The 12,208-nt window shown below is 30.8% G+C and overlaps 1 protein-coding gene across 16 annotated transcripts in view; it reads right to left on the reverse strand.

Annotated features, from left to right (window-relative positions):
• The window catches only part of Pcdh15 (protocadherin related 15), a 702,462-nt gene that overhangs the window by 276,028 nt on the left and 414,226 nt on the right, over positions 1-12,208 (reverse strand). For all 16 annotated transcript variants that reach the window (XM_076835193.1, XM_076835192.1, XM_076835191.1 and 13 more), the window contains 2 exons: positions 9,177-9,311; positions 7,026-7,175 (listed from right to left, as the gene is read on the reverse strand). In XM_076835193.1, the coding sequence (XP_076691308.1) occupies positions 7,026-7,175; positions 9,177-9,311 (285 nt within the window). The remainder of the gene's footprint in view (positions 1-7,025; positions 7,176-9,176; positions 9,312-12,208) is intronic.

The raw sequence follows: 12,208 nt of genomic DNA on the forward strand, positions 1-12,208 counted from the left end.
AGAAGGCCCTAGCCCTATAACAATGTAAGAGTGCAAAGGACAGAGGGGGACATAATGAGCAAATCTGGTTCCTAATTCTATTGTCTTAGATTAAATTCAACATAACTTTCAACATTTATAAACTCTGGAAATCTGAATCAATTATCATCGTATATGTTCAAGTTTTTCTAAAAAACTAGATTGTGAAAAAATATTTTCAAAGTATTTCTAGCTCTAATAATCCATGATCCATGATAAATCATAATTAAGTACATATCTCAAATATCTATAATTTAAAATATTTATCCATAATAAAAGCAGGAAGATGTACCTTGCCTGAAGATGTGAGATTAGAGATCATTGTAATAAAGAGCCATGTGAGGCAACACTTTATGACAGAGCAAATTCTGTCTGAAATAAAAGAGAACACATTTCTAGAATGAGGTTCTTTCTAAACTGAAGCTGCTTTGAGGGAATTAAATTCAATTGATATTAGGAAGATCTCTACTATATACAATTTTGCAATTTTATATACTATATACTGTTTTATATATTATATACTATATTGCAAACTGCTGGCAATTAGAAGCCTTTAAGAATTCCTGTCCTGAAGAATTTATAGGTCAGTAGAGAACATCATGGTAAATGATATAAGCCAAACTCAGAAAATCAAAGGTCAAATGTTTTCTTTCATTTGCAGAAGCTAAATTAAAATGAGGGGGAAAGATAAGAGGGTGGGGTGGAATCTGATGAAAATAGAAAAGAGATTATTGGAGTAGAAGAAAGGAATTGAGGAAGAGGGAGAAGAGACAAAAAATGGAAGAATTGCAAAATGAAACTGATCAAATTACCCCATGTCCATATATGAATATACCACAATGAATTTTACCTTTATGTATATCTATAGTAAACTAATTTAAAAAACTATATATAAAGAGAAGAAAAAAAAACAGTAGAGAAAGGGGAAAGGAGGTAGGGAAGGGAGGACAGAAAAGGGAAATAATGGGGACTTAATTGGAAATGAATTATACTCTGTGCCTGCAAAGTTATGGCAAATGAATTCCAAAATTATGTAAAACTGTAATGCACAAATTAGGAATAAGGATTTATTGTACTATAAGGTAAATGGGTATGTGAAAGTTAATAATTTAATAAAACATATAAGAGATATAGTTGGAAGTTAGACATGTGGAAGCAAGATGAAAACAATGATTTCCATTTCCTAGAATATGAAAAAGGCTTATTACAGAATTAACAATTTAACTATGTCTTAAAGAATAAAAAATAACAGTAAAACTTTAATAATACATTAAAACATGAGCAAGATGTCAATAGTTATAGAAAAGGAAAGATATTCCATTATAAAACAAAACAAAGCTCTTTATGCTCTTAAAGTCAATAACATGGAGAAGTACAGAAGGAGTTGGAAAAAAAATTTGACTATTCTTGGCTGATGTTCTTGGCTGTTATATGTGGAATTTGAACCATACATTTATCAGTTTCCAGAAGGATGGGGATCTGCTCTGACTTAGTTTCAGAATAATCATTTGGAGTAATGCAATGGAGAATGTTGTGAAATAAACTTACTGTCTATCAGAGTACCATTAAAATTTATGACAGTCATGGGCTTGGAAAAAGAAATTATGACATATATGCAAAATGGCACAAATACTTTTATTTTCATGGTGCTGGGATTGAACCCAGGGCCTTATGCATGTGAGGTAAGCACTCTACCAACAGAGCTAAATCCCTAGCCCTGATACAAACACTTTTGAATATAGTTTGGCAGCTTGTTACCAAATTAATTGGCCAAACCACCAAAAGTAGTTTGGAACCAAAAGTTCCAATGATGTTTTTCGCAGAAATAGAAAAATCAGTCATGAAATTCATTTGGAAAAGTAAGAGACCCAAAATAGTTAAAGCAATCTTTAATGAAAAAGTAAAGTGGAAAACATCACACTACTAGACCTCAAATTATACTATAGGGCTATGATAACAAAAACAGCATGGTGCTGGCATCAAAATAAGCATGAAGACCATTGGAATAAAATAGAAGAAGCAGATACAAACCCACATAGATACAAGTTATCTGAAACTAGACAAAGTTGCCAAACATGTTGGAGAAAAAACTGCCTTTTAACAAATGGTGCTGGGAAAACTCAAAATCCATATTTAATAGAGTGAAATTTAACCCCATGACTCACCCTGCAGAAAACTCAACTCACAGTAGACCAAAAACCTAGGAATTAGATCAGAAACCCCGCAACTGCTAGAAGAAATTGTAGGCCCAACACTCCAACATATTAGCTCAGGAACTACCTTTCTTACAAGACTCTAAAGTACAAGACATAAAATTAGAAATAAATAAATGAATGGCACCAAATTAAAAAACTTCTTCACAGCAAAGGAAACAATTAGGAGCATGAAGAAGGAGCCTAAAGAATGGAAGAAAAATCTTTGCACCTGTCTCTCAGATTGGATGTTAATATCTAGGATGTATAAATAACTCAAAAAACTTAACATCAAAAAAAAAATTATCCAACTAACAAATGAGCAAAGGAAAGAATCAATTTTCAAAAGAAAAAATGCAAAGGATCAACAAATATATGAAAAGTGTTCAACATCTCTAGCAATTAAAAAATGCAAATTATAACTACATTGAGATTTCATCTCACTCCAGTCAGATTGACAATTATCTATCAGTAAAAATAGATATTGGTGAGAATGTGGGGGGAATTGTTTGTGCGACTGCAAATTGGTGCAACTAATCTGGAAAACAGTTTGAAGTGTCCTCAAAAAAACTAGGACTAAAACCACCATATGACCTGGTATATATCCAAAGAATTTGAAATCAGCATACTACAGTGATACATCAATGTTTATAATAGCTCAATTCACAATTGCTATTCTATGGAGTCAATTTAGGTGTCCTTCAACAGATGAATGGACAAAGAAATTGTGGTATATATACACAATGGATTATTACTCAGCTATCAGGAAGAATGACTTTAGGACATTTGCCAGTAAATGGATGGATTGGAGACTATCATGCTAAATGAAATAAGCCAACCCCCAAAAAACAATGGTCAATTGTCAAATGTTTTCTCTGATATGTGGAGGGTAACCCACAATAAAGTGGGGGGAGATAAGAGAAGTTTTGTGGATAAGACAAAGGGGAATGAAGGGAAGGGAGAAGGAATGGGATAGGGAACAACAATAGAATGAATTGGGCCTAACATTTCTGTATATATGTATATGCATATAGCACAGTGAATCTCACCATTGTGTACAACCACAAGACATTATTTTTTTAATATTTATTTTTAAATTTTAGGTGGACACAATATCTTTATTTTATTTTTATGTAGTGCTGAGAATCCAACCCAGTGCCTCACGCATTGTAGGCGAGTGTGCTACCACTTGAGCCACAACCCCAGCCCAACATTAATTTTTTAAAAAGTATAATTAAATAGAAAGATCAGTAGAGTAGATGGAAGGGAATAGAAAGTGAGAGGAAAGGAGGGAAAGAAAGACACTGAACACTGAATTAGAACAAATTATAATCCATGCTTTTATAATTATATCAAAATAAATTTTATTATCATGTAAAACCAAAAACAACCAATAAAAAATTAGAAACAAACACTAAACATGGTCTTAGCATACATTCCAAAAATCCTACTCCATGTTATTTACAGAAGGGATTGATAATATTACTGCTTAAAAACTGCATTAGACATTTATAGTAGGTTTATTGATAATTGATTAAAAAGTGAAAGTTACAAAAATATTCTTCAGTAAGAGAAAGAATAGACATTCTGTGATATATTGAGATAATGCATTTTATTCAGCATTAAAAGAAATAGGTTATCAAGCCATGAAAAGACATGGAGAAAGCTTTAATGCATATTATAAAGTGAAAGAAGTCAATCTGGAAAGGGTACCTGCTGTATCTTGTTCTGAAAAAGGCAAAACCATACAGACAGTAAAAAAATTCAGTTGTTGTCAAGAAGTGGTAGGGGAGGACTGAAAAGGGAAAGCACAGGATTTTTAGGGCAGTGCAACTACTTTGTATGATACTATAATGTTATATGCACATTAGGATGCATTAGTAAAAAACATAGAAACTGCAAAATACCAAGAGTAAATACTAATCTAAACTGCAGAGTTTGAAAAATTAAAAAAATCTCAGTGTCAGCTTATCAATTGTATCAAATGAACCACTCTGGTAGAGGGTGTGGATAACAGGGAAGGCACGAAATGTATAAGAAAACTCTGTACCTTCCATCACTTTTGTTGTGAACTCAAAGTGTCTCTAAAAATAAAGTCCTTTATAAATAAAAGAAAAGAAAATGATGACACTTATATTTTGAAGTAGAATTGCAGGACGGATTAGGTGGGAAGAAAAGGTATTTCTCTCTCTATATATAGTAGCAGACAGGTAGAATGGGAGTCTAAGATTTAATGCACAACATGAGTACTATAACCAGTGTAATACTGCCTTAGGGTTAAAAGAAGATAGAAATTTCATAATCTGAAAAATAATAAGAAGGTATGCAGTAGGGGAAGGATGCAAATACAACTACATCTCTTAAGGACTAGAGGGGTGCTTCATAATATAATCACCTCCAAAGAGGGCCAGAAAGATAATGGATTAGTTAACTTCTCTTGGGTATATACAGTGTGAAGTGCTTGTCAAAACTCCGCATGGTCAAGTTCAACAGATGTCTGTGATGTCAGCTCAATGCTCAGGACAAAGGTTACCAGAGGGAATTTCACTTTGAGAGACATGGGTATATATGGAGGTACTACATGAAAATTTTGGAGTAGAGGAAAGAGAGATCTAGAAGCAGATTTTAAAGGAATGTTAACATTCAAAGCATGAGAATTGAACATCAACAATAACATGGCTCAGCCTGCAGAGATGTAGCTTGAGAACTAAGGGAATTTTCCATAAATTTGGGAATCCACATAAGTTTCAAATAGTTAATGAATGAGAAATGCTTTTGAGTTTGATACATATAGAATAGACAGACATGATATATGATTTTATATGACATTAGTGGTGTGATATGAGTGAAATCCAGACTAGATAGATAGACACAGACAGAAGAGACAGACAACAAAGAGACAACTACAGATATGTTGGCACTTGGATTGATTGACAAATTTAGATAATTTTGTCATTGAGGTGAAGAATCAGTGGTAGTTGCATTCCAGAGTTTCTCTGTGAGAAATGTTTATACAAAGGCTAATAATCCAGTTACAGTTTCAGATATGGGAGTAAAGGTGCTGCTTTAAGATAATGTTTATATTAGTTTCAATTCATCACATATAAAAATCAGAATCACTTTGGTCCTTTTCACAATAATCGAGCATAAGAGATATACAAAAATTCAGTGGTATAATTTATAGCTTATAGTTTTCAACAAGGACCTGGTAACATATTTGTGACTAATCTATCCACTTCCTATGGGCAATGACAGTTTTTCTGTAGTAAGAAAATAGTGGACTACAGGAATTTAGTGTGCACTCACATCATGCCAAAATAATCTCATGCATATGTTGAGAATGACATTACAATAATTAAAACATGTTATCCAACCCTCTTTTTTCTGTAGAGTGCTCATTATCACCCTCGTTTCTAATATTTTCACTCTTTTTGATTTTAAGATTACTAACGAAAAAGAAAACTAATTGATCTTTTTTGGGGTCAGGGGGGTTAATGAGCAGAAGGGAGTGTAGCATAGCAACCAATGTCATGACCCTAAAAGGGCTTTTGCCAATCACAGTTCTAAACCATTGTGCTTTGTTTTAATTTTTTCTCTCAATGGGAAATCCATTTCATTTTATTTCTGGGCTCCTGCAGGATGATTGATAGCCAAACATTCATTTACCTCATACCAGGAATAACATTAAAAATACTAATTATAAAGTTTAATTTCTTGGCTTTTAAATATTTTTTTTGAAAATGCAGGCAGACAGACACAAACAACAATTTATATCTGCATAATTCAGGAAAATGTATAAAATGTAAATCTTTAAATGCAAAGCAAGATCTGTTTTATAAAGTGATTCATAAGGGAAATTAACTTTTGTAGCCTTCAAATGTCAGAAAAAAAGCTTTTGATCCCTTAAGGCAAACATTTTTGAGATACAGTTCCACCACATAATTATGATCGTTTTCTTAGTTACATTTTCTAGTTCCCTGCTGGCTGTTTTTCTATATAAACTTAGTTTTATTTCCAATTATATCATTATAGAGAAGAGTATCAGGTTTAATTAAATAAGAACATGAAAATAATTGTCATTCCTTTATCTGTATAAACTGTAATTTGGCTACCTAAGGAAGACTATCCCATAAAAAAAATGTAATTCTCTTAGTCCATCAATTAACTATAAATAAAGCCAAGTGCATTTATAAATTCTCACTCATTCATATTTTCTTTCACTTATTTCTTGATGTATGATGGCCTTCCTTTCTTTCGTTTTTAAATAAAGATTTATTAATCATTTATTATATATAAGTCATCTGATATGTGAGAGGATGTATGGATATAGTTTCTATTGACATAAAAATGAATTAATTACAATCCTGCCCTTAAAATAAACGTGTAAAACAGTTAAATTATTTCAAATCAAATACAAACAAGTCAAATAGATGTTTATACCTAATAATGACTTCATTCTACTTTAGAGTCCATGTAGACATATATATGTATATTTACTTGAAAAGTGAGCATCAATTTAAAGTCATTTAAACTAAATTAAGCCATATAAGTCTGAAATTCATTTTTATTTCTTTCTAAAAATTTTTTTTTTATAGTTTTAGATGGACAGAATGCCCTTATTTTATTTTATTATTATTTTTTTAATGTGGTGCTCAGGATTGAACCCAGCGCCTCAACGCATTCTAGGCAAGTGCTCTGCCACTGAGCTACAGCCCCAGCCCTCATTTTTATTTCTTAAGTGATTTCTTAATACATTGTGCAATGCCCATGGAAATAACTGCTTTGTGCATATCCTTACATCTTATGGGTACTTACCTGTATGACACTGTCTCCCGCGCTCATGTCTGTGTATACATAGACATCATAGGATATTTCTGGGAAGGTTGGAGTATTGTCATTTGCATCCATCACTCGAATATTGACAATAACTGGCTCGCTTTCTTGTACTCCATCAAATGCTGTTATCTTTAGAGGAAGAAAAATACACTTAATAGAGAACTCATGCAAGTATAAATAGTACAGAATCCACTCTTACAACTTAATGAGTTTTTAATAAGTGATTTACAATTTTAAAAGGGCGCTAAGATGTTTTGTTGATGAAAGGAAGTAATAAAAATATATACGCATATATTCAAGTGTTTTAATGTACTAAAAAGAAATTAGTAAGGATCCTGTTCTACTTTTAACACATTCCACTGCAAGCACATTTTAAATAAAGGGATATGCAAAATATCTTGGAGGCTTAAAGTGAACCAATAACATTACTGATTTCTTAGAGCTAAATACAAAGTAATCCTTAAAAATTAATTGGAAAATATTCTTCATGTTTAGGTATTTTAAATATAATATTGTGTAATATTACAATATAATATCTACATTTTTACTGGAGCATTTTAATTATACAGAACAATGGGTTTCTCTGCAGCATATCTGTACATGATAATAACATAGTTGACTCATATCCCTGTCCCCATTCTTCCTCTTTGCCCTCCCTCTTACTCCTCCACCCCTTCCTCTTATCTAATAGTTTCTACTATTTTCATATTGTCTTTTTTCCCCTTAGATACAATAGTTACTTTCATAGTTAATATTAACATATTTTTACCAGACAAGAAATTAGGTACACTAGATATGTTAAATTATATTCTAGAAATTCACAAAATGATAATTTTAAAGGGCTCACTAACATTTGTTACTAGTGATTACAGTATTAAACATTTAAAAACTCAATAATTATTAATGTGTTATTGGATTAATTTAGTTTCTCTGTTATTGTCTCTTTCTTTCTTTATTTATTTCATTTGTACTGTGGTGGGGTAGTGGTTGCAGAACACTTTGGTAACAGAAAACAAGTTTGGAAAGATTGTAAGCATGATGGAAAAAGGAATGCAAAATATAATATACCAAAAATTTTAAAAATTGATCCATTTTTAATAACTATACTATATATATTAGTGTTCTATCAATGTGTAATAAAGGGGTTCTCCTTGATTTTTCTCCACTTGAAAAAAATAATTGAGAGTGCGTGACAATCAAAATCAATTCTACAAGTATCAGACATCCATTCTTGTGAGAATGGCTTCTGGAATCAACTATGTGTCTAATAAGGTTTAGACACATAACTAATTGTCAAATAAGATTTTCTAGAAGTTCCAGTCTTTTGTTTGTAGGCCTGTCCAGAAAGAAATCTCAAGTTCAATAACTTGCATCTATTATCTGTTCATCTTTTCTTACACTTTATTGAAGGATCTGACATAGTTTTTAAATCTGTATTTGTCTCTTAACCTTATTATACTAGTCCATGTGTGTGTGTGTGTGTGTGTGTGTGTGTGTGTGTTTGTGTGTGTGTTTCTACTTCATGATAAATATGTGCAATCACAACTTTAATAATATTCACTCCCCAACCTTGATTAATCAACCCCAACCCATGATTTCTCCATGCTATTGACATTTGGGCCAGATAGTTTTTGGTAAGGGTTGTTCGGTGTGTGTCATAAGATTTTCAGAGCCATATTTTGTATCTACCCATAAGAGGCCAGTAGCACTCCCTTCCGTTGTGACAACCAGAAATGCCACCATATGTTACAAAACATTCTCTGAATGTAAAAATTATCCTCAGTTGAGAATTACTAGCCTAACCTATGACAAAATTGAAAATACAACAAAAAGTTTAAGACAGGATTATTTGGTGAATTCTAGTTTATATTATTAATTTTTAGTGTGTGGTGAAGACTGAAGAAGTGTTTTCCTATTGTGGGGAAAATATTAATGTAGCTACACAAATTTACGCACTGAAAAAGCTGAGATACATGTGAAGAATTTTTTGCAATTGATATTTTCTTCAATGTTACCTGAAATATTGAGGTTTTCTCTTCAAATCATAGACCTTGTCAATTTTAACCAGACATCTCTTTTCATTTCAAAAAGACAGAAGACATTTACATGCATATATATGAAATTTTTTACCGAAAATGTGTAAGTTTGCTGTTCTTCCCTGTCCACTGGTTGCAGCAGGGTGAGGTAGCGAGTGACACCAGTCTGCGTGACAGTGAAGACTGATGTGTAATCATTCAGAAAAAGGTGAAGCTCTGGGTCTTTTGTCTTAAAAAAAATAAAAGTTCATTATTGAAAAGTTGATTACATAATGTGACTATTAGTTTAATTACCTAAAAATTAATTTTTAATGTTGCTACAAAAGTATATGTACAACTGTTTTAAGATTTACAAAAAAAAGAGATTTTAGTAGATATTTACTCATGGATAATCTAAGGTGGTCAAAAAATAGTGACCTGTAGTGTGAAATGCAGAATATTTTGAAATATGTACTAGAAGACTGGAGACGTAGCGGAGAGGTACAGAGGTTGCCTAGCATGAGCAGGAACAAAAGTTCAAGCCCTCGTATTCAAAAACTATTTTTAAAAGAAAAATATTGCTGTAATTAATATCAAAAAAAGAAAAAGAATAAAAATAATAGAAAGCAACCCAATTGAATATATTCTTACTTATTACTTAATATCAATATTTTCCATAACTTTATTGGATTCAAGAAATAAGAAATAAATGTAAGAAAAGGAAATTGGAGTCCAGAAGTTTAGATATAAGATTTTACAGTTACTTCATTTGTAGTAATAAACTGCTCATATCTTGTTCAAGGTTTAATGTAAAATAGGAATAAAATCAGTTATGTAATATTCATTATCCATAAATATCATGCTTTCTCCTCATTTTACTATTGCAAAGGGTTTTCAAAGGGAAACATAACACTTATTTTAATTAAAGTATTTCAGATTATTTTTTTAAAAAATATGAATTTAACACAGGTATCATTTAAGAGATCCTGGAAAAAATGATAATGCATATTGAGGTTCAAGCATATTCAAAGGTTCAAGAATAAGAGATAATTAACTTGGCACAGGAAATTCTTCACAATTTTATTGCCAACCCTGAATGATAATTATTCTCTGCGATTCAGAGAAAAAACAGATATAAAGCAAGGACACTTGGATTGGTGTATGAGGAGTGTGAAGGGAAAGCAGTTGGGGCAAATAAAAGGTGAATATTGAGAGAGTGGAATATGAGGAAGACTATGAAAAATAAAAATGTATAATACAGGGAGCTAAGGTATCTTTATGGATATGATACCTTTTAAAATACTATGAATAGCATGATGTGAAACACAGTTTCATAAGAAAGAACTTTTTTTCCTAAGTCTAGTATCAAGCACATAGGACAGAGCAGAGAATAACTGATTGTTAAAAAAAAGTGTTCATTTGGAAAAAAAAGCCAGAATTCACATTTTTGAATTTTCTATGTATAAAAAGAAAGTTGTAAAACCCATTAATACAATTAAAAGTGGGCACATTTTAAACCACACTGTACTTTAACTTGTAAAAATTTTCAAAACTGAAACCTGTATTTGTTTAAAAAATTTAAAATGAATAATTTCATTTGAACCTGAAGTTATGCATTCCTGATATCTCATTTTGTGGTAATTTTTGTGTCCATGATTTTGATTTAAGGTCAGTGTGCTACATTTATCTCCAAATCATGTAAAAATTAATGCTAAAGGTAATAGCTTCCATTGGTTTGCTTATTACAAAATAGTCACATACATTAAAATACAATGTGGCAAGATATCTTACAATCTGATATTTTCAAACAGGTATTTCAGACATTTGCATTTTAATGTCATGAGATCAATTTAAGATATGGATAGAAAGTGGGTTATTTTGAATAATCAAATATGATACTCAATTTTTTAAAATAGAATTATTTGTTTATAAAAGTAACGTTTTGAACCACATTCTAGAAGATTCTCATTATTTTGTTACACTTTACACTCACGATGAAATTCAATTATTACTTCAAAGATGATCAAAAATATTAGCATGCATCAATATCAAAATAAATAGCATGTATTTTTCCTCAATTTTCTTAACATCACAACAATGCATCTAATATACTTCATATTACTAATAACTTTAAGGTCCAGTAATATGTAGTAGCAAGTTTTGCTATGTTGCTTGTTTACTATTTCCTTTTTTCTTTTTGTACAAATTCTTTAATATTTCTTTACTTACTTAATACTTTAATTATCTTTTAATTTCTTTTCTTCCATTCAACTGTAGCCCCTACCAAATTAGCTAGATACATTCCTTGTTATACTCATGAGCTTTTTAAACATTTTAATGTGTCAGGTGTTATAATATTATAATACTTTACTGAGTTGTAAGCGACTGTGTGTATGTGTGTGGCTATAGTCTATTGTGGTATGTCACAAAGGGAATCATTTTGTTTTATCAATTATCTGAAAATGCTAAGATTTCATTGTCAAATGTTTCTATTTAAAATGATACACAAATTTGATAATCTATAAAGTGTCTCATATTACATAACAAAGATGTTAAATATCTTTTGATAATTTGTTTCTCAACTTCTTGACTTCTCTTATAGTAACTAACAAGAGACCAATAAATACATCCTCTAGGATTACAGATTGTTATTTCTTAAAAAAGAGATAATGCAATATATAAAATTAGAAGTATACATAACCTTTCATAAATCATTTAAATTTATTTTACACAGTTAATCTATGATTGAAACAGAACTCTTTGCTTAAAATAGATTTTATATGTATGCATGTATGTGTACATACATACACACATAGATGTATATATCATACACAGGTGCTATTGGTGAGTATCTTGTTGTTTAAGTACAAAAACTTATGACATATTTGGAAATTTTCAGCAAAATATAATTCAAAGTTTAATATGTTGGCTTTATTTTTAAAAATAATACCACTTTCAAGAGTGATATGAGTGTTTCACAAAGTATATTATGTTTTATATGCATTTTATAAAAATTTTATATAATATTAATATCAATCTTCAATGTTCATGCATTGACAACAAAACTATTGTTTTGATTGACAGTATTTACAGTGATTTTGCTGCTCTTGACAAGTTCAGTTATGTAAAATATTTAGTAAGGAACAA

The sequence above is a fragment of the Callospermophilus lateralis genome, chromosome 15 (assembly GCF_048772815.1).
Source record: "Callospermophilus lateralis isolate mCalLat2 chromosome 15, mCalLat2.hap1, whole genome shotgun sequence".
NCBI classification, from domain to species: domain Eukaryota; kingdom Metazoa; phylum Chordata; class Mammalia; order Rodentia; family Sciuridae; genus Callospermophilus; species Callospermophilus lateralis.